The 23778-nt window shown below is 44.9% G+C and overlaps 1 protein-coding gene across 1 annotated transcript in view; it reads left to right on the top strand.

The window, feature by feature from the left end:
• The window catches only part of RCOR1 (REST corepressor 1), a 114630-nt gene that overhangs the window by 50906 nt on the left and 39946 nt on the right, over positions 1-23778 (top strand). Inside the window, exon 3 of the mRNA XM_067555025.1 lies at positions 3599-3682. Within this exon, the coding sequence (XP_067411126.1) occupies positions 3599-3682 (84 nt within the window). The remainder of the gene's footprint in view (positions 1-3598; positions 3683-23778) is intronic.

Below are 23778 nucleotides of genomic sequence, written 5' to 3'. Positions count from 1 at the left end.
ACCCCTACTGTAGGCACAGCGAGATTGACGGAATAACTCTTCCCATTGACCTAGCTTCCACTTCTCGGAGACATGGATTACCTTCTTTTTGAAGGGGAAAAACCCCTTTTGTCGATTTAGGAAGTGTCTGTGCTATAATGGGCATAGCTGCAGTATGATAGTTGTGCTGCTGTAGTGTAAATATACCCTTAAGGTAGTGCCTTATGCCCTCCATAATGTGCAGAGTAGCTAAACTTAATCTCAGAAAACCAATAAATAAGATATTTTCTGGTTTTCAGAGGCTTTAAATTTTAGCTACTTTGCACATTCTGGAGGGGCATGAGGCACTGCTGGGCAACCTTAACTCTGTTAACTACATGGTTTTTTTGGCATTTAAGCAACTGATTCCTGAATCCTAATACAAACCTTTTGGTGTATTCAATTAATCTTAATAGGAGTCTCTCACTAGTTCTTGTGTATTTATTTGTGTAACCTCACACCATTTATGGATATCTTCAGATACAACTTCTTGTGCTGGTAGGTTTTTTGATGTTCAGATACTTTTTGTGGTAGTCTGAATAATGGGTGACTGGAAGTGAGATGTACAATACTGCTCCACTGCATTATACAAGTTATTGGCGTTGGGATTACCTAATTTTATTTACTTTTCTCACAGCTCCATAATCTTGATTAGTCAGCGACAGAGGAGAGGGTGAAGCTTAATTCCAAATATATCAAGAGCATAGCAGGTTTTGTTCAAAGTCCAATTTTTGTAGTTCTAAATTAAGATGTTTTTACAGTCTCTATGAAACATCCCATCTCCACCCTGTCATTCTCCCCCAGAGAAAGTTGGCTTCAATTTTTGTCCTACTACTTTCTATCTTATGTAGAAAGTCTTGAAAATGTGTGCTGCTCACAGTGTTCCAAGGCAGAGTCTTTGAGATACTTAGAGTTTAACTGTGACTCAAAAGATGCAGTTGTCAGTCGTCTTAAAATGCCAGAGAGAAAGGTCATTAATTTCTCAATCTTCATGGTTGAACAGAGAAAATAAACTTGCCTTGCATTAGTCTTCTGAGCCCTAGAGATTATGTAAATTTCAGCATCTGGACCATTGGGAGTCAAAATAATCGGTATCTTTGCATTAAGTTAGAGGTTAGTAACATGCCAGATTTTTAAAAAATGGTCTTAGTGGGATTTGTTACCTGAAAAGATCATTTAGATTTGTTGCAGTGTTAAAAATCAACGCAGTCTGAGTGGTCAAAACATTAAAGTTCATTGTGTGCACCTACCAAATGTTTTGATGTAGCCTGCCTATGGAAGAACACACACTTACCAGCACCAACCTGTCTCTGCTGTAACTCTGTCTCTGCTGCAAATGCATTATAAAAGTAGACCCTGTTCTTACTTCACATGTGTAGTGCCCTGGGGTAGGGTCTCTATTCACTACTTCTCATCACTAAGGGTATGTCTATACTGACAGAAAAGAAACTCAGTATTAAGTCTGAGTCCAGGTCTACAGACTCAAGCTTGCAGGGCTCACACTACAGAGCTAAAAATAGCAGTGTAGCTATTCCTGCTCAGGCTCTAAAACCTGGTTGGGGGTGTTATCTCAGAGCCTGAACTCTAGCCCAAGTGGGAATGTCTGCATTGCTATTTTTAGCCCCACAGCATGAGCTCCAGACTGCAAACATGGGCTCCAAGACCCAGCGAATGTCTACACTGTGGGTGGCATTGTTGGCAGTGCAGGATTGATTCTGCTGGGTCGATTGAGCGGCAGTGGAGGTCCGCTCAATTGATCTGGAAGTAGACCTCATTAATCCACCCTCACGAAAAGAGTAATGCTGTGTCTACAGGAAGGCATTTCCCATCAGCGTAGCATAGTGGGGATGCTGCGGTACATAGAAGTTAGAATGTCAATGGGAGATGTGCAAACTATACTATATGGCTTGCATATCTCCTGTCGACTGCTGCCAAAATTCGCCCGCGGTGTAGACTAAGCCCCATTGCTGTAGTGGGTGGTTCAAGGCAGATGTGCCCTAAGAATTTCTTCTCCTGAACTCTGGACCTGTTGTGTTTCAGGTCTTGTCTTAATTTGTCATTAATCAGATCGGGGCAGGGTATGTGTCATTCTGTATGTGAAGCACTGCAAAACTTTCGCACTCCATAAAGGTTTTGTTGTAGGAATAATACCCAGTGCTCACTGGTAACTAGATGTGAGAGTTTCTCTTAATGTAGTGCTGAATCTAACTATACATGCTGACTCATCAGAGCAAGGTTTTTTGTTCTGCTCTCCCTGGTTTTGGTGTGTCTCTCTGATAATTCTTTTCTAATATCTTTACTGTACCTGGCTAATGGTATAGGGAATTGAACAGCAGATTGTCAAGAATTTGCTGCACCCAAATGTGCATTTGTTCCAGAGGGAGCAACTAGTGTTAGAGTAGCAAGACTTCAGGAACCATATATGCAGGTGGCTTTGAATTAAAAATTTTAATGCATTATGCTGGGTAATTCTTTATCGTGATGTAATAGAACTATGAACAGAGAGAGCCATTTCCCTGTTTAGAGTAATTGTACAAAGGCCCAGATTCTAATTTCAGTGACCTCAATATAACAGATTTGAATCTGGCTCAGTATATAAAATGTAGGTGTAGAAATACTCCATTAGTTGGAACCGGAGGATGGCTTGAGATAACGAACAAGAATTTGCAAAACATCCCAGAATGTTCTTCATTCCATATGCCTGTCCTGAAGTCCTAACCTAATTATACAAGGAAGTGACCATAGCATTTAGGATCTTGTATTCTTAGCATCCCGTTCTTGCTGCTCCTTCATTTAACAGAAGGCAGAAGAGAAATCATCAAGTATGCTGATGTAGAAATGTTAATTAACTTTCGATTTAGAGCAGCGGTTCTCAACCTTTTTTTCCCCGAGTACCACTCGGGTCAGGTACAGTCACTGTACCTGGCCCGAATGGAACTCGGTAAATAAGCGGGGGGAACACTTTCGGCAGCGGCGGGGATACATACAGGAACCAATGCCCTCCGCCGAAACCCTGCCACCATTTGACCGCTTTCGGCAGCAGAGTGGGTGGCACTTTCGGCGGCAGTAAGCATTCGTGGCGGCGGCAGGGTTTCTCTGAGGGACCAGCGGAAAAGATTCGGCGGCGGCAAGCTTTCTCGGCGGCAGCGAGGGGGGGGATCGGTGGCGGCAGGGTTTCTCGGCGGCGGTGAGGGGGAGGATCGGCGGCAGCAATCTTCTGTGGCAGCAGGGAGGGAGGGGGATTCGGCGGCAGAAACGGCGGCAGGAAACGCGCGCGTACCACCGAGCCGTCTTCTGCGTACCACTAGTGGTACGCGTACCACCGGTTGAGAACCCCTGATTTAGAGCATCCTGCATGAAAGAGGTTGAATATATTTGCCTTTATCACATTGTATTAAGGGTGATATATAGAAGCGACAAATAGAGGCCTCTGGTCTAAAGGGGAAAGGGAGTAAGGTTTTGTAGCTTGACTAAAAGCTGGACGATCGGTCATTCTTGTACTCAGTATGATTCAGTGTTAGCTGGCGATAAGATTCTTGAATCTGTTTTTAACTTTGCTATATATCTGTTTTTCCTTAAGCCAAACTTGCAAGGCGCTGTCAGGAGAGAGAGAATCTCGGCATGCTGGTCTGGTCACCTAATCAGAATCTGTCCGAGGCAAAATGTAAGTCTCGTGTGAATTCCTATTTTTTTAAGTGACTCATTTTTAAGAATGTGAACATGCCTTTTACAGCAGAGAGCAGTTACACAGTATGACCTTCTCATCATGCTTCAAAATGAATTTGGGAATTTGAAAGAAGTGCCATAGGCAGGAGTTTTGTTCCTTGCTGGGCAGCCGTCCAGAACGCCATATCCAGTGGGGAGAAGTAAAGACCTCTCATGATTTCCTTTCCTGATATAAAGTTTTGAGGCTCTCAGTCAGCGATCTTCCATTCATGCGCTGTAAAGGAGCGCACACACCCTTCTTCCCCACCCCCAAACAAACAAACACAAAACCAACTCTCAATAACACCATACCTGGAACTCAAGTTAGAAATGTAGGAACAATTAGTGTCTTTGATTTCCATGTGAGGCCAAACTGTGAACTGAATGTGTCCCTGGGAACAAGTTTCAAAAGGCCACTAACTCATGGTGGAACTAGTGGTAGAAATATCTTAATTGTGGTTCTCTTCCTGAAGAATTACAACATCTTTAACATAACATTTAAAAACTAGCTATCTCCCTTTATTAAAAGGGAGGATTTTTATTTTAACTTTCTGTGTGCTGGTCTGAGCACAGGACCATGAGCAAGGAATTAAGGTGCTACTTAACATCTGTTTTCACTGTCTTCATAGTGATGATACACCTCATAAGACAGTTGTGAGGGTTTGCGGAAGACTAAGAGTGCTAAAGGTGGCACTAGTAATATAGTGGATAGGGCATAAGACTGATATACTGGAAGGCCTGAGTTCTCCCGGGTGACTTTTCTGCCATTGGAGATGTCATTTACCCCCTCACATTCCGCGTATCTGTAAAAGGTTGATGCTTTGAGATCTACAGATGAAAAGTACCATATAAGTGAAACTTTTGCTTCAACCTGGTGGTGGGTCAGACTGCCGGTTAGCGGACTTTGTATTCCTATTCATGTGCATTGCACAAAATCTGGAGTGGGGGGAGAGTACTGCCTCCTGTGTGTGTGTGTCTTGTGAGAAGTTTGTGGATGTAAACAAATGTCCTGTTTCTTCACTGCCTCCCCCTCCAAAATTTGGTGGTGCATAATCACAAAAGATTCTAAGTACCTGGGTTCAAATGTGGGGGCTGGTTTTTAACTTTGTAATTTTTAGCCCCTTGCTGATGGGAATTGGACTTCTTTTTTGGTTGGGTGTAGTGAGTTTAAGTGCAGGTGGGGGTAGCTGAATGTTACCAACTGTGAAAAGGCTATAGCCACTGGCACCAGGGGATATAATGCATGTGAATTACCCCTGAAGGAAATGACTGACGCCATCCATGACCTTGCAATACTTTCAAAATTCATACTAATGAACTTTGTCTCTGACCATACAGCAATGTAACTGTACTGACTTCCAGGGCAACTTGCCATGATTTACAATGGCATGAAATCTGAACTGGCACCCCTAGTTCCTGCTCCTCTTTTCAGAGAGTTTGTTGGAGGGTGCTTCATTGTACCAATCTCCCGTACTGAGGGGAGACCCTCCCTATTAAGGATTTAATTGCAGCAGGTCTTTTTAGAATTTTTTTATTGTAGGTCTATTTGACATGGAGAGAGTTTATGGCCGAAAAGTCAGGGACGTGAGGATAGCTTAGACAATCCTTGCAGCCAGCTGCATGTTTGCACCTGTACAGTACCACCTTGGCTCATGCTCCAGGGCCCCAGCCCACACCTGCTCTTACACAAAATCTTATTGCTGAAGGTTTTGGTTTACTTTCAGGGTCAAGGCTTAATGGGAAGAGCAAGGTAAGTACAATACGCGTCCTAGTGAACTCTGAAACTGAAATGGAGGCAGATGCTGAAAGATTCCATGAAGATTTCAGTTGTTTGAAGGTTACAATCATTGTCCCTTGACATAGTAGTATACCTGGGACAGCATTTTTAATGGTGTAACTTGCTCTCTCCAAGTCTTTAGCACAGGTCAGTTGAAACATAGTTGTGCCCTGTGTCCTATAAGATGGAACAGTGTTTTTTATTGAGGAATATATTGTAACAGGATTCCATGAAGTGGTGGATATTGTCATGATTTTGGCCCTGTCTATGATTTACTGGCATGTTGCTTATTTCATCCCTTGGGAGTCAATGTTTTCTATTAATTTTATCACCTCCCTCCTCCTCTCTCTCCCCCCCCCCCCGCCTTTGATGCACTCTAAACTCAGTGCTGTCAGTAAGGGGTTGAAGGTGTGTTCCTGTCCTGATCCCTAAAAACGCTTTGTTACAGATTGTCACTAAGGTGGTAGTACCCACTGGCAGCTTCATGAATGAAAACTGAACAATAAAATGTTGTATGCTCTGAAAGAGTCAAGCAAGAACAAAATCCCTCCAGTCTGTTCTAAGTCAGCTCCCAACTGTTGCTTAAAATACCTGGGCTTGTCTCTATCCTGCTCTGCCCAGTCAGTTCATTCCTCTGTGCCATGTAGGCCATCCACATCTGGTACAAAACCCTGCTCTCACACTTAGACCTTTTAAGAGAGTCTCTTAAGAATTGCTCAAACTGCAGGGAGCTGCTCTGACCTGCATTGAGAAGCTGTTAATGGAGGCAGAGCTGGGAAGTTAGATCTCACTGGAGAGAGGTAGGGTTGAGCAAAGCAGAGGAAGAGCTAAGAGGAGCTAGCATGTTTGATTGGCAGATGGGAGCTGAGTTGGAAAATGGTGAAAATTTTAATGATATACCATGGCATAGCCTAGAGAAATCTCTCAGTACATAAAGCCAGGCTGGCATTCTGAAACCATTGAAAACAGCAGAGCCAAGTAATTCACTGGGCTTTACCTTAATTACATTGGGCTTGTTTGAAAATGAAGAAGCATTGGCTTGTTCTAGCAGCCTTGGAGGATGCTGGGGTAGAAAGAAGGCATTGAATGGAAGAGTCCTGGTGGCTGTCTCACTTGTGGCATGCACTTTAAATGTGAACCACAAAGTGAGAAGCTGCCTTCACTGCTCCTTTGGAGACCGTCGTTATAGAGATAGTAAAGTCCATTTACCCTTTTTCATTCCCACACAAATCTGGTTTTGGTTTTTTAATTTTTTTAAACTATATTAAGATGGAGTTCTATATTTTTCCTTGTGTGGATGTTCTTGTCAAGATCTGTGGAGAACTCTGAGTGGTATCCCATGATGCTGTAATCTCTGGGTTAACGAAGATGAAATGATGCACAGTTCAAGGCTCAACGTGCACTACAAGTACACGGGCGTTCTTATAACCAGGTCGTGGTGGCATCTGACCTGGTTACACAAATGTGATTAAGCTGTGTCCACACAGCAGCTTTTTTCTTTTACTCCCTGGGGCAACCATGTATGTGTGTGCGCACCTCCACCTTCTCCCCTGCCTAAGTGCATTTTCATTGGTAAATTCTGGGAAAATCTGGACACGGTCTCATTGTTTGTTTGGGGGAGAAACGTGCCTGTCGGATGGCCAACAGAGGAGAACCAGCAGTACATGGAGCTATGTGCACTGGGCCATCATAATGGAGGAGGGTGGGCTGGCCAAACCAGTTGCATAAGCATGATTCTGCAGTCCTGTCGACAATGCAAAACAAGTGTGGTGAATTGGTTTTGGGAAGAAAGCTATGTGCCAGCCTAGATCTCTGATGAGGGGGGAAACATTTGTTTGCCATTGTTACTAAGTATTAACCATGTGGGGTCTGGACACAGTGTTTAGAGAACATACTTCTAGCTTGTTATACATTTGATAGCAATAGTTAGAGATAGATGCTAAGAAATGGCCTCTGCTGGCCATGCAATTGGGTGGGGGAGATCAGTAATTTGGTTTACAGCTTTTGTGACTTTACTGTTCAGGCTGTTGGGTGAGCTTGCCGAGGATCTCCAGGAAATAGAGGACATGCAGGACTTGGTGGCAGGATGATGATGTGCATTACCGCAACATCTAGGAGTCCCGATTATGAGCCAGGACCCCATTGTGTTAGGTGCTATAAGACCCAGAATAAAGACAGTCCCCCCACTGCAGAGAAACCAGCACTTTCTTCAGAAAATCATTTTGGCGGCTGGCATCCCTCCATTCTGTGAGTAAAGCCTGAATCTTCAACATAGGTCACCTTTAAACAACCAAGGTCCACACATTTCACAGGACTAAGCATGGCAAAGAACATAGGTATGATCGTGCATCTCTTAATTTTAAGGGGATGTGGCTGGGTAGTTTAGAATTTAATGCACCATCAACTTAAAATTGACTTAGTCTGAATTTTTTTAACCTAAGAGGACTGACTGAAAGATTAGAAAAGAAGAAAATACCTGTCTTCAGGCTACTGAGTGCATTTGACAGCACTGTGTATAGCTGGCTTCACTGTTTCCTCTGCAAGATCCTGGCTTGGCTATGTAAAGGCATCTAATCTCATGGGTGTACCCTTATGTCCTTGCAAAGCCATGCTGAAATGAACAAGATTTTGTAGAGACATGGCTCTCCTGGCAAGATCAGGACACAATAAGCTCCCATTTTGTTTTGAGGGAGTGAGAGGGATGTCTGCGGCACAGCATAGAAAAGTGAATGTAAGACACAAACAGGCATGGAGGCTCTAGGGCGGGTGGTACTTCTGGCTCAGTACTTCGTTTTTGTAATTCACAAGACTCCAGGTTGACAGTGTTCCTTTGAATTGATGGAACTAATACTTCAAAGTTGACCTGAGAAGGCTTTTAAAAAACATCAGATTTGGCCCTTTGTATGGCTGCCTCGTGATGGATAAAGGTGACCTGAGAGATTAGCTTTTTGTGGTGTGTGTGTGTGGGGGAGGGAGGTTCTTGCTTGTTTTTTAATCTTAGCAATATCTGCACGATGGAACAAAGACTTCCGGGAGATTCAGTTGCAGGACTTCTGGAGCTGTAACTTTTTTGCCCATAGCCAGATGTAGGGTTTTTTGGTTAGTAAAGTGAAGCTAGCTTAACAGTACTTACGATCATGCTGTTTATTCCCTCCCTTCCTATCCCCTACAAACATCAACCTATTGGCTCTTGCAGTGACAGCAAAGAAGGATTAATGGAAAGGCGGAATGGGCTTGTGTTTATCCCTAATCCAAATTTCATAGTACACAGTGAACCTGGCAGTCATGAAACTTGGACACAAATACAGTAGCTGGAGCTAGAAAATACAACTTCTTGAATCCAAAAATAAGATAAATGAGGTTTAACTTAAGATTCAGTAGGAGTTTAGTTATAGAAATGTTATCACAGTAGCTGCCACTTATTGGCACTGGCAATTGGATTAGTTATGTAAATGACCAAAAGATAGGCTATAAGGAAAAAGGGGAACTGCTAATAGACCTGGCTTCAGACTTTAAACTGGGGTAAGTTCATATGTTCATAAACGATTATATTTTGGGTGGAAGGGGAGACAATACTGCAAACAGCGAACTTGCACCGTCTCAACTTCAAAGGTTAATAAGGTGTTCCAAATAAGAGCCTGGACTATTTACACAAAGCCTAAGAAGGAGTTTCCTTTTGTTAGCCACCATGTGGTGCTTGCTGGTTGTTGCAATGCCAGGTGGAAATCTTAGACCAACTCTTTCATCATTATTGTTGCAGGTTGGTATCTCTGGAGCCCAAACATACATTTCAGTTAGGATTTGAATTTTAACCCTTTCACTGATGCATCTGGTTCAGAAATAGTTATTGGAGCCATGAAAGTAATTGGATGAAGGCACTCTTTCATGTCTTATTGACCAAATGAACTCAAACATTGGAGTTGAAGGATTAGGGGTGTGCGGGAGGCAGTGTCAAAGGTATTTTCAGATTGCCATGCTGCCTTGGAAGAGCTTCTGTCCCTAGATCCCATGTCTAGAGTGTGGGGAGGAAGCAGTCAGCTTCTTCATGTAGTTGGCTCTATTTTGCCACCTGTGTTTTATCCCTGGCGTACAAGTGTTGCAATGAGGTGTGTATGTAGTGATGTAGATCCAACGTTTTTGGGATCTGATCCAACACTTGTGGTTGGTTGTGCTCTGGTAGTTGTGTTAAGAAAAACAAAAACAAAAAACCTGTTGGTTTGCAAGTGATGGAATGTGAGGATGCACCAAGCATAGGCATCTGGGCTAGAGAAGTGTATTTCCTAGTATTGCCTGCTCTGCCCTCTCCCACCAAATGAGTTTATAGCCTTTTCTACATTAGTCTTGTTTTCTTAAACACTTCCCATCACGGCCAGTGCAATGGGAGTGCTAACTTAGCCAAGACACAAGCACTCTTACTGCTGTGTCCTGCAACCTGCTCTGAGCAGTGTCAGCGGTGCTGTACTCACTGCTAGGATAGTGCCTCCTCCTGGCCATTCTGGGGAATAGCTTTGCAAGGTCAACACTCCTTCCCACGGTTGCATGCGATCTCTCTGCCTCACTCTCTTGGCCTGCTGCTTTTCTCTCGCTTCACAAGCTGCTGCTGCCCCTTCGTGACTCAGCCCTCTGGCCAGATCACTAGGCGCATGTCCCCCTTCTGAGGTATCCGTCTTTTCTGCAATCTTAGGCAGTCTTCCCACTCACTGCCCTGTGGTGCCACATCCTCAGTAGCTGGGAGGGGAACCCAGGCCCGCCCTGTACTCCAGGTTCTGACTCATTCCTCCCCAGGTGAGCTCCCTTCCTGAGTCAGGGGATTGCTTAGCCAACTGATGCCTCTCAGCTGTGGCTTGTTGGGTTAATTAGCCTGATTCATAGCCAGGGTGGGGTGAACACCCCATCACAAGCAGGTTCAGATGACCGTTAAAATGCCAGCTGCCACCTTGAAGGCTGTGTATACTTGTGCTCCCGCTGCTGCTATCACCACGGAGTTGAACCAATGTTAGCAATAGAGGGAAGCTTTTCTAGGGGTAAAACCGTTTGGATGGTGTAAGGTAGGTTTGAATACCAATCGTGACCGTACAGTAATAATACTGAGAAAGTAGCGTGGCTGTTAGCCATAACCTGAAATACATTTGAGAGTAGTCCCAGCAGGCCCGATGGGCAGTATAAGTTGTAGGCCCACTATAGCAAGAACTAGTCCAAACTGCAGATACATCATGTAGTTTGGGCCTAGCCCTATGGTGTGCTGTGAGCACAGTCAGTTCTTACTAACTTCAGTGGGAATTAAAGACCATGGACCTCTGAGGATTAGGCCGTGCCAGAGAGCTCCTGCCTTCTGCTGCATCTGGAGGGGAGGAGGTGAGGGTTAAGGGCACAATAAGAGATTTATTCTTAGTGCTCAAGAACAAGTTAGTCACCAAGTGCAATAACAGTTGAAACCTTTATGTGGGTGTTTAGGCACAGAGGGGAGAAAGTTATTTTAGAGTAAGTTCTTCTCGCTGGAATGTGCAAGGATGTAGTAGTCACTATAACAAAAACAAACTGAATTCACGTTACACTTCAAAGATGGTTTTAAGTGATGGCTAGTGCTTGAGCCAATGCAACTGAAATCTTTCAAGAATGTGCATATAGGTTACCTCATCCTGATACTCTACTCTTATATTTGTTTATAATGAACAACCACCTCTATTAACTTCTTGGGGTGGGGAAATCTACAGCTCCCTGCTTTGAGTTCTTTTTGAATACTGTGTTTTAATATGGAAGTTATTTGTGTTGTGGTGGTTCATTGTAAGCATCAGGAAAAATGTGCCATCACTAGCAATTGAACCTCCAACCTCCTGTGGTAAAAGTATGAGCCTCTACCATTTGACCAAAGGGATTATCTCCTGATGTTTGCTATTGTAGACTTAGCCTCTATGGACATGCCACTAGATAAGGATGTAACACACTGAAGAGTAGGTTTGACATGGAATTTTAACTTGGCTTTTAATATTGACTTCATCCTCATGCATTTTTTTAAATCCAAATCTCCTGAAGATACGACACTAATCTTTGGGTTGCCAGCAAGCAAAGCATAGACATCACCTGAGCTCTGGATAGGCAAGCTACCATCTTACTGTAACTAACTTTCCAATCTCTCTACAAAATGTTTTTAGGGCTTAGATTCATCACCCAAGATTAGGCTGTAATCAAATGCAGCGGTGGATATATGAAGTGCTAATAACATCACTTCTCAGGCCCAGGTGCACTAGGTAAATTAACTTGGTGCTGTGTCTCTGATCCAGTTCAGACAATACTTCCAACACTTCCCACCTCAGCAAACTGAGATTGGTGTAAAATGTTATGTTCACATGCCAGTCCTGCATGGTGTGGCATGGTAGTAGTTTCATGCTGATAGCCAGATTCCCCAGGAAATTCCAGTTATCTCTAGCTAATCTAGGCATTTATGCCACCATCATATCTTTCCTCCCCCTTTTTAAACCCTTATCAAAGGTTCCCTCCCTCTGTTATTCCCCTACCCCACAACTCACTTTGCATGCACAATAGATGCATTATCTAATCCTCCCCTTACTTAAAACAGAGCCTCCCAAACTGGCATGGCAGAGATGATTCGAAAAGAAGGCCGCTTGCTGATTCTTTGCCCCTGCAATTGGGAATCTTAATGGCATAGCTCTGTGGGAAGGCCTCAGATGTGATCAAAAGGGCCCTGCTTAAATCAGTTCTGAAAACTGTTTACCTGTAGATGCAGAAGGAGCAAAACTGCTTTCAGCAGCATTATAAAATCTGTGGTCAAGGCTTGGTTCCCTTCTCATATCAAACTTAGCTCCACCAAGTCCGTATCATGCTTTATGAAATGGTGCTGGAATTTTTGTCCAGTCAACTCCGGCAGTTACAAATGATATCACACGTTCAGTGGGCCTCTGGGTGCTGAGAACCATTGTCTGCCACAAGCCATTTTCTATAGTTTGGGCTGGGGAGTGAGAGGGCAGGATGCAAAAGGAACGCATGCACTGGTGAATAGACCACTTCCCACTCTGAAATACTAGGTTCTCATTCTCTGGCTTCTGTGAAGCTGGAACCAGCCAATTTACATCTGGAGACTTTGTCTACACAAAGCCTCTGGTGTGTTGCTCTTGCTACACTCTGTCTTCCAGCAGTCATAGCTACAGGCAGCTCCTCTGCGTGATTCTGACTTGTCTTCCCCTTTCAGGCAAAGCAGTGAATAGTGGTGCTTCCCTTTTGCCTAAGTGACATTCTTCAAGGAGGTAGCTAGGAGACAAATTGTCCATTTCTCCTGCTTTTGTACTGGTTATAAAGGGTCAGCGTGGTTCCACACTCTAGTGACAGGCTTTATTATTAGCAACAATAATAATGAACTGCAATTTAGCCTTAGGACTAGTCCACTCCTACATGCCCTTTCCCTCTGCATGTGCACCTACACACCATACCCCACCCACTATGCTCTGGAATAATGGAATTGTTCCAGGAACTATTTATGAAGCTTGACTCTTGTATGATGCCTCTATTAGCTAGCGTTCCTGGTATGACAGGACCTGAAATACTGGTCTTCGAAAGCTCCTGTCTAAATCTTTGTGAAAATCCAACTGAGAATGGTGCTGGGTAAACTGGACTGCATGGGAGGGATTTGACCCATTTGCCCAAGTATGAATCTCACAGCTTGGTTAGGCTTTGACTATAAGAATGTCCTGATATGCCTTTTGAAGTTGATTGGCACTAAATAAATAGCAGGCAATAAATAGCAGGTACTGATTTTGAGTGGTGTTCTTTGAGTGATTGTCACTTTTTGTGTAGAGCACGTCAGGTTGCACACAGAAATGTAGGACTGGAAGGGACCTAGTGAAGTCTTCTAATCCAATCCCTTGCACTGAAGGCAGAACTAAGTATTATCTAGACCATCCCTGGCAAGTGTTTGTCTGACTGGCTCTTAAAAAGTTCCAGTGACCTGAGATTCCTTAAGCAATTTATTCCAGTGCTTAACTACCCTGACAGTAGGGAAGCTTTGTCTAGTGTCCAACCTAAGCCTCCCTTACTGCAATTTAAGCCCATTGCTTCTTGTTCTATCCCCAGAGGTTAAAAGAGAACAATTTTTTCCCCTCCTCCTTGTAACAACCTTTTATATACTTGAAAACTGTTGTCCGTGTGTGTCGTCGTCCCGTCTCCTCTCCTTACCCCCCCCCCCCCAAAAAAAAAAACAAAAACCTTCTCTTCTCTAGACAAAACAAACCCAATTTTTTCAATCTTCCCTCATAGGTCATGTTTTCTAGACACACAATCATTTTGTTGCTCTTCTTTGGATGTTCTCCAATTTGTCCACATCTTTCCTGACATGTAGCACCCAGAACTGGACACAATACTCCAGTTGAGGCCTAATCAGCCTGGAGTAGAGCGGAAGAAGTACTTCTCGTGTCTTGCTTACTTCTCGTGTCCTGCTAATACATCCCAGAAAGATGTTTGCTCTTTTTTTTGTTTTTTTGCGGCAAGTGTGTCACTGACAAATATCCAACTTGTGATCCACTATGACCCCCAAATCTTACCGCAGTGTTCCTACCTAACTAAAGTACTTCACATTTGTCCTTATTGAATTTCATCCTATTCAGACCATTTCTACAATTTGTCCAGATTATTTTGAATTTTAATCCTATCCTCCTGAAGCACTTGCAACTCCTCCTAGCTTGGTATCATCCACAAACTTTATACGTGTTCTCTCTATGCCATTATCTAAATCATTGATGTAGATATTGAACAGACGTGGACACGGAACTGGTCCCTCTGTGACCCCACTTGATAAGCTCTTCTAGCTTGTCTGTGAACCATTTAACTCCTCTCTGGTAATCGTTTTCCAACCAATTATGCATCCACCTTATAGTAGCTCTATCTAGGTTGTATTTCCCTAGTTTTTTTTATGAGAAGGTCATGAGAGATGATATCAAGAATCTTACTAAAGTCAAGATATACTGCATCTACAGCTTCCCTCCCATCCACAAAGCTTTTTTGACATGGTAACAAGCCATCAGGTTGGTTTGACTTGATTTTGTTCTTGACAAATGCATGCTGACTAGTACTTATCTCCTTTTATTATCTTCTAGGTGTTTGCAAATTGTTTAATTATTTGTGCTGTTATCTTTCTGTTACTGAAGTTAAGATGACTGATCTATAATTCTCCAGTTTGCCCTTTTTATAGATTGGCATTGTATTTGCCCTTTTCCAGTCCTTGGAATCTCTCCCATCTTCCATGACTTTTTGAAGATAATCACTAATGGCTCCGATATCTCCTCAGTCAACTCCCTGAGTATTCTAGGATATATGTCATCAGGCCCTGGTGACTTGAAGACATCTAACTTGTCTAATTTTTATCTTGTTCTTTCCCTATTTTAGCTCATATCCTACCTCATTTTCACTGGCATTCATTAAGTTAGATGTCCAGTTGCTACTAGATTTTTTTGGTGAAAACTGAAACAATTCATTTAACATTTCTGCCATTTCTATATTTTCTGTTGTTCTCCCCCAACCCCCATTGAGTAACAGACCTACCCTGTCCTTGGTCTTCCTCTGGCTTCTAATGTATCAGTAGAATGTTTTCTTGTTTCCCTTTGTCTCTGGCTAGTTTAATCTTGTTTTGTGCCTTGGCCTTTCTAAATCGCCAGTCATGTGCTCTGTGTGCCCAGGACTGGAGATTTTTTTTCTGTCTGGTCCATGTATTTGCCTCCGCTCTCCTTGTGCTCTGCATTGAGGTTGTAAAGGGGGCTGCCAGACCACCACCATCTTAGTTCCTCCTTAGTTCTTGTGGTCTAGGATGGAGCTTCAGTGTTCATACTGAATACTTCAGCTTCTCTCTATAAACAGTTGTTAAAAGTCTTTAAAATTTTATTGTTATGTCATAGCTTAAGGTTTTGACTCCCTATTTTGGAGCTCCCCTCTGGGACACAGCCATTGTGTACACTCTTCCCCCACCCCTCCGGCTGTTGTGGGGCGGGAGGGGGAGTGGTGACAGACATCTGGACCAAATGGCACTGGTAGGGAAAAATCTCCAGGTTTGAGTGCATGGAGCCCATGTGCAATCTGAAGTGCACTACGCATAGGGACAACACATCTCAAAGAACTCACGTTATTTCAAGGTGAGTAACCTGTCATTCACTGATCAGAGCTGTCTTTTCACTAACCAATTCAGACACTTAAATTTTTTGAAAATTGTTTTTTGGTGCAATGGGTAATTTATTAGTGCTATATGCTGCTTAAGAGGTGAGGGACATTCCTAGGTTGAGGCTAGAGTCTTTGTATGAGGACTACAAAATTTTGAATAAATTACTTTCCATGCTGCTGTTCATAACTGGCAAGATACCAATTTATTTTTCAAACCAGTGAAGGAAAAAGGTATAAGGGCCACATCCTGGATCAGAATAATGGCTGGCTTAGTCCAATATCCTCCCCCTAACTGGATCTGGAACTGTAAACAATCTTAAGGAGATATGCAAAAAACCCAAAACTTCAAAGTGCACAATTCAGCAATATCATGCCCATGAGGGAAGCTTTTTCCGAACCCCAGGTAATTAGTTATTGGTTCATGCTCTGAAGTATGAGGATTTAGATCATCTGTTTTTACCCTATCTAATATGTGTGGATGCTGTCATTTCCAGGTAGGAATTGTGCCCAAGGAATTGAAGTAATCTGAGTATGTCTTCACTGCAGAGTTAATTTGGTAGATTGGGGCCCAGGAGCACACAGCCCTCCCCAAGTTATTGTGCACTCACTGGTGTTGTATTCAACCATGTGTGTATCTAGAACTTCTGGGGGTAAATTCCACCGTGTTTTGTGCTGCAATAAGTTGATCTACTCTGGTTCTTTCCCAGTGAACTGTGGGAGAACCTGTCTGTTCTGAGTGCACAGGGAATTCTGGGAAGGCATTGGAGAACTGTCAACCATTGAGTGACTTTTAGCCTGTGCTGTGAGCTGCAGCATGGACAGGTTACCAGCTCAAGTGAAAGCAGAACCCAGGCTTTTACTCGCATCCCCTTCTGGACCAGTTTGCCCAAGTTGGAAGTCCATCCAACTGAGGTGAGAAGGTTTTTGTGTGTAAATGGTAGAGGAAATTAGGGGCAGCACCTTTCTGTAAAATCGGGCTAACTCTGGAGCAAAAACATGCCTTAAGGAGCTGTCTGCCTTTCTACGAAGAGATGAAAACACTGGTTTTTAGAGTTGGGGATTTGACTTAACACCAAGAGTTTGTCAGGTTATTTACAATAGGAATAATAGCATAATAACACTTGTGTAGCACCTATAAAAGAGTCTTAAACTACTGTCCACCTGGACATGCACATCACTTGCTACTTAAGCATATAACCACCTCTGGGGTGGAATGTGGCAGCCATATTAGTAATGCCCTTTTAAAAACTTGTGACGTTTGCCTAAGAATCATAGAATCGGAAGGGACCACAGGAGGTCATCTAGTCCAACCCCCTTCTCAAAGCAGGACTAACCTCAGCTAAATAATCCCAGCAAGGATTTTGTCAAGCCGCATCTTAAAAACCTCTAGAGATGGAGATTCCACCACTTTCCTAGGTAACCCATTCCAGTGCTTCACCACCCTCCTAGTGAAAAACTTTTTCCTAATGTCCAACCTAGATCTCCCTCACTGCAACTTAGAACAAGGTGCAACAGTCTCATCATCTGACACCACTGAGAACAGCCTAGTTCCATCCTCCCTGGAACCCTCTTTCAGGTAGTTAAAGGCTGCTATCAAATCCCCCCTCATTCTTCTCTTCTGCAGACTAAACAAGCCTAGTTCCTTCAGCCTCTCCTCATAAGTCTTGTGCTCCAGCCCCCTAATCATTTTTGTTGCCCTCCGCTGAACTCTCTCCAACTTCTCCACATCCTTTTTTGTAGTGGGGGGCCCAAAACAGGACACAATACTCCAAATGCGGCCTCACCAATGCCAAATAGAGAGGAATATCTACCACTCCCCCTAGCTTAGTGTCATCTGCAAACTTGCTGAGGGTGCAATCTACACCATCCTCCAGATCATTGATGAAGATGTTGAACAAAACTGGCCCCAGAACCGACCGCTGGGGCACTCCGCTTGTGACCGCCAGCTAGACATTGAGCTAGCGGTTGAGCCTGATCTAGCCAGCTCTCTATCCATTTTATAGTCCATTCATCCAACCTATACTACTTTAACTTGCTGATAAGTAATAGCTATGGTTCTTCTTTGAATCCCTATGTCTGCTCCACTGTAGATGTGTCTGTGTCCTTGTGCCGCTGAGCGGAGCACTTCAGTAGCAGTGTCTGTTGAGCCTGCACATGTGCTGTCTCCTTGTGCTGCACCATGAGGCTAGCCAGTGCACGTGGGCTAACTGTCCTCTGTTCCTTTTCAGCTGCCCCTGGCTAGAGATGGAGCCTTTAGCTGTCTTAGTGGATTGTTAACTCCCCTTGTCATTTGTTAATCTTTAGCCTTGGAAATCTTTTTGCTGTCTTGACTCTTTATTTGGCTGTGCCTTTAAAAAGATGAAAAAGGAAAGAAAAGACTTGGTTCTTGTGTGACCCCTGGCGGTGGATTGGGGACCCCCTTGACAAGGGTATGCCTCGCTCTCTGGTCTTCAAGAAGTGTCACACTTATAGCAACGTGATCCCAGTTGCAGAAAAGTACTCCCAGTGCATTCGCTGCCTTGACAAGGGCCACATCCAGCAGAAGTGTTCCCTCTGCCAGCAGCTCCGACTGAGATCCCGCAAGGTCAGAACTCCACCAGAAAATCATCTTTAAGGAGGCGGCTCTCTAGCCCCAACCCTCCGGCAGGCGTGAGTCTTTCCTTCTACCTTCAATTTCGAAGGACAGTGGGTCGAAGCAATGGTCTGGGGACTCCTCTATAAGTCAAAAAAGAGCAGGGAGTCCTCTAAGCGAGCCCAGGGATAACTGAAAGCGATTTGCCATCTCACTCAGCATCTTCAGCACTGAAATCATCCGGCACCTATGCCTCATAGCAACCGTCTGTGTCCCGTATCATTGATAGGCCTATGGGCTTCTTTGGGCACATGTACTGAATCTTCAGTACAGAGAGATAAGGGCAACAACCTAAGACGCTCCCCATATGCAAGTCAGTGTGTGTACTGTCAGCGACATGGGCCCATCTGGCACTGGAAAGATCAGTATAGGCCAGATCTCCATCCTCGATACACCTGGCATCGCCTCCAAAACCAGCTGAATTCCATCAGGCTAAACGCCAGGCTACACTGGAAGCACCTGACTCTCCACCCCTCAGTACTGAGATCACGGCACTGAGCCAGAGCTGGTCAAGTGGTATTTTCTCACGATCATGCCATGCACCTCCACTGTCAAGTGAGGGATCTGACAGTGAGCCAGAGAGTTTCTCAGCACTCTTTCCAAGTTCCATATGGGACCCAATATCAACAGGGTCTGGGAATGTGCCACTAGATGGCATCATCACCATCTTGATATGGCCACCCATGGGCACCTCCACCAGGCCCTATGCCACTGCATGGGAGATCATCAGATTCAGTTATTCCATCCCACTTCACCTCCATATCCCCTCCACAACAGCCTTCCCTGTCCCTCTTTAGGGAACTTTCTCATGATAGTCTGCTATGATAGGCGATAGACTGCCTCCTGCAGTTAGGAGTCCTAGAACCAGTACCTCAACATCTTCAAGGCAAGGGGTTTTACTCTCACTGTTTTCTAATACCCAAAAGAAAGGAAGGTTGGAGACCCATATTGGATATTGGCGCACTCAACAAGTTTGTCAAAACTCAGAAGTTCAAGATGGGCACCTTTTTTATAAACAATCATTCTGTCATTGGAACACAGAGACTGGCTTTCAGCCCTTGACCTACAAGACAGCTACTTTCACATTTCAATACTACTGGCTCACAGATGTTGTTGTGTCTCAAAGTAAACCTGAGAAAACCACTACCAATACAGAGTCCTGCCCTTTGGATTTTCTTCAGCCCCAAGAGTATTTTCCACAGCTCTCTCAGTGGAGGCTGCCCATTTACTATCACAAAGGATAATGATCAGAGCCCAGTCACTTCAGGAGACTCATCGAGCCACCGAGGACATGAACTGGGCCTACAGATCAGTTCCCAGAAGTCGAGCCTCACACCAATGCAACACCTAGAATTCATAGGAGCTGATCTAGATGCACCACAGGCCAAAGCCTTTCTACCTCAAGACGGGTTTCTATCCCTTGTGTCCCTTATAGACTCGGCTCAATGCAGCCCTCAAGTGTCAGCCAGAATCTGCCTCCAACTCCTAGAGCGTATGATGGCAAGCACAGCAGTGATTTCACATGCAATGCCTGCAGCTGTGGTTCAGTTTGGTTTACAGACAGAGCAGAGACAGTCTGGACAAACTCCTGTCACTGCCCAGTAGGATCAAGAACTCCCTGGACTGTTGGAAGAACCTGGCCAATGCATGCAAAGGGGCCCATTTCCCCCACCTCACTCCCCCCTCCCCACCCCCCGCAGGCGCCACCTTCGGCACTCCTTACCCTCGCCGGATCGCTCGTTGGATGAGGCGTGCATTTAAACTGTCTCACAACGGAAGGCAAATGGTCACCTGCGGAGATCTCCCTCCACATCAATCTCCTCGAATTGAGAGTGGCTAGGGACGCCTGTGCCTTAACAGATCACATACAAAGATCCTAATGGACAATATAGCCTGCATGGGTGACCATATGTCCCTCTGCTGAACATGAGACACCTGGTAAAATTATTTGTGTGGGGAAGACTGGGGTGGGGTGGGGGGGGGGTGCACGCAGAACTGTCCAGGGGCTCTGTGTGTGGGTGTGGGTGGTGAGGGGTATGCAGAACTGGCAAGTTCATGCGCGCACACATACAGGTGACGGACTGACCAACCCTCCCTGTCCAGCGCTCTTTGCCTTCCATGCCTGACTGGGGTCCTGGAGAAGGGCCCAGCTCTCTCGGTACCTGGTGCTGCATCTTCCCATCTGGCCTGGGCTGCTGCCTGCCTGCACTCGTGGACTACTGCAGCTCACAGTGGATGGCTGGAGACTGGCCTGGGGGTGGGCCCTCCTGGCTGATCTGGGATTGGTCCTGGAGCTGGCACGCGGTATATGGGCAGGGGCTGCACTGATGGACTGGCAGGGGGAGCGGCCCAGCCCTGTGTGCTGCAGCTTCACCCTGCCACCAGCCTTGCACGCCCACGCCCATTGACCAGTGGACCTTCCCACTCATTGCTGGTGGGCAGGCAGCTGGGATCCAGCCAGCAGGACCTGCCACAGTGCCGTGGCAATCCCCTTATGGGCCCCTTCTGAGTGTGGGCCCTAGCCTTTGGCTTCATTGTAAACCCGGTACTGATTAGGAGGCAGAAAATATGGCACAATTTGCCAATTTTAAAGGAAAGTTGGGAAATGTGAGAAGTTTAAATATGGGACTGTCCCATTTAAAAACTGGATGAATGGTCACCCTATGTATTATATCAGCCACCAGGGAGGAGCCACATCACTTTCCCTATGCATGGAGGCTATGAAACTATGGAACTGATAGTCTCACAATGTCACCTTGTCTGCGGCTTGCCTCCCAGGTACGCAGTTCTCGACAGTGAACAAGCTCAGTCACAAATTCCTGCATGACTACGAGTGGGAGATGCACCCATCAGTGCAGTGGGGAATACTGTGCACATCTGTTCGCCACTTACCAGAACAAGAAGTGTTTGCAATACTGTTCTAGGGTGGGGTTTGGTCAGCACTCTCTGGGTGATGCTCTCCTCCTCCCTTGGTACAGGGATCTTCTTTACACCTTCCCTCTGTTTCCCCTTCTGCTGAAGGTCCTACTCAAGATAGAGAGATGGAGCTTATGTAATTTTGATTGTTCCCATGTGGCCAAGACAGACTTGGTACCCTTACTGGATGCACCTTGCAGTGTGCCCACTGATCTCCCTTTCAGCCTCTCCACACCATCTCTCTCAGGATAAAGGGTGTACCATACATCCCAACCTGGGGATCTTCCTGCTCAAGGCATGGCCCCTATGTGGTTCCAGCACCTAGAGAGCTCATGCTCAAAGGAAGTGCAAGAGGTTCTACTACACAGTAGAAAGTCCTCTACACAACAAACATACCTGCAGAAATGGTCCAGGTTCCAGATTTGGTGCCTGTCCCACCACATCTCTGTCAGCTACTCTTCCATGTATTCTGCCCTGAACCTTTTTTTTTTTTTTTTTTTTTTTTTTTTTTTTTTTGGGTTATCCCTGAGTGTTCTCAGTGTCCACTTAGCAGCTGTTACAGCTTTTCACCAACCCATAGAGGGGTACTCAGTACTATTACACCAGACCATGAAAAGGTTCCATAAAGGAATAACAAGCCTCTTCCCTCACATCAATCTCAACTTCCTATCCCCTCATGGGGCCTAAACCTAGTGCTGAAGGAGCTGACTAGGCCCCTCTTCAAACCTGTGCCCACCTGTTTGCTAGCCTGCATATTGATGCAAATGGTTTTTTTTTATTGCAGTTACCTCGGCTAGAAGAATAGAGGAAATAGCTCTGATGGCTAGTTCCCCATACTCAATGTTCTTCCCAGATACACTCAGGCCACATCCAAGGTTCATCCCTAAAGTGACCACCTCATTTCACCTGAATCAGTCTGTTCACCTTACCGCCTTCTGCCCGAAGCCTCATCAAGACAATAGGGAGGCCATATTGCGTTCCTTAGACATGAGGAGAGCCCTGGCATTCTACCCCAATAGGATAGAGGCCTTCAGGAAGTCCCCTAGAGTATTCTTCTCCATGGTGGAAAGGTTTAAGGGCTCAATGATATCAGCCCAAACAGTGCTATCAAATTCGTAACATGACCCCTCCTGACTCAATCTGTACACATTTCACGAGATAGAGCTCATCTGCCGCCTTCTTCAAGGATGTCCCCATCTCTGAGATCTACAGAGCTGTGACATGGGTGTCAGTCCATGTCTTCACAGAACATTAGGCAGGATCCCTAGGGGTTGCATCTGATGCCATTTTTGGTTCCACAGTACTATTATCTGTTACTAACCCAACTCCGAAGTCCCAGCCCACCCCAAAGAGGATACTGCTTGGGAGTCACCCATAGGGACACTACTCAAAGTTACTCACCTTGTGCAGTAATGATGGCTCTTTGAGGTATGTGTGTCCCGATTGGGTGCTCCACTACTCACCTTCCTCCTATCTACTTCAGAGTTTTCGCTATGGCTCTGTGGTAGAGAGAGAGCTGAGGACGGTTAGCTCACAGGCACTGGCTAGCCTCGTGGTGCAGCATGAGGAGAGACAATGCATGTGCGGGCCCAACGGACATTGCTACCGAAGTTCTCCAATCAGCAGCGCGGGGACACACACACCTACAGTACAGCATCTATGCGGAACACATCTTAAAGAACCATTGTTGCTGCACAAGGTGAGTAACTTCTTACCTCATCATCTTCAGTATTCCCTTGTACTTCCCTATGCTTACTATAGTTAAATGACAAATACTTCTTGCTACTTACCCTAGGCCTAGTCTACGCTAGAAACGTTTTGTTGGTAAGGCTATGCTGACAAATTCTCCTAGTGTAGACTTCATTATACAAAGTGCTCTTGCCAGTATCACTTATGCTGGTTTGGTGAGTGATATAAACTATGCTTCCCTATCTTGCAGCTGTGTTGTGAAGGTAAATACGTTAAAGATTGTGAAGTGTTTTGAAATCTGTTGATGAAAAGCACTATATAAGAGGTGGTGGTGTGCTGGCAAAAGCAGTCTTTTGTAGATATAACAGTAAAAACCCTGATGTAGACAATTATAAGTGTTAGTCACACTTCTCACTGCCACTACTGTACCAGCAAAAGTTTCTAGTGTGGATATGCCCTTAGAATATAATTGTGTGGCCAAACTGTGGCTGCATGTGGCTTTTTTACAGTTAAAGTGCAGCTTACGGAGCCCCCTATGGCCCCCTCTTTCTCTGTCTGCCAGATTGGGGTCAGAAGCTTGGAGCTTCTGCCTTGCAGCACAATGGTGAGGCTAGAGGATTCTGCCCAGCAGGGAGGGCATTTCAGGGGTCAGTAAGTCTGACCACCCCTGCTATATATGCACAAAAAGCTACATTAAAGAAAATAGCGAATGAGTGGCTAAGTGTGCAATTAACAGATATTTGTATTGGTTTGCTTGCTAGTGAGCATCAGTTAGAAACATAAAAGGCAGTTTGGGCAGTGTGGCCACCTTCAGTTAACTAGTTCCTGAAGTTAAGTAGATATTCGCAGAAACAAAATAGTTTTAAACCAAAAAAGGTCCCTT

This window comes from Emydura macquarii, unplaced genomic scaffold (genome assembly GCF_026122565.2).
Source record: "Emydura macquarii macquarii isolate MOO-44397 ecotype Brisbane River unplaced genomic scaffold, CSIRO-AGI_Emac_v2 contig_1551, whole genome shotgun sequence".
Lineage (NCBI taxonomy): Eukaryota > Metazoa > Chordata > Testudines > Chelidae > Emydura > Emydura macquarii.
The sequence above is the reverse complement of the archived record's forward strand: the minus strand, read 5'-3'. Positions and strand labels throughout refer to the sequence as shown.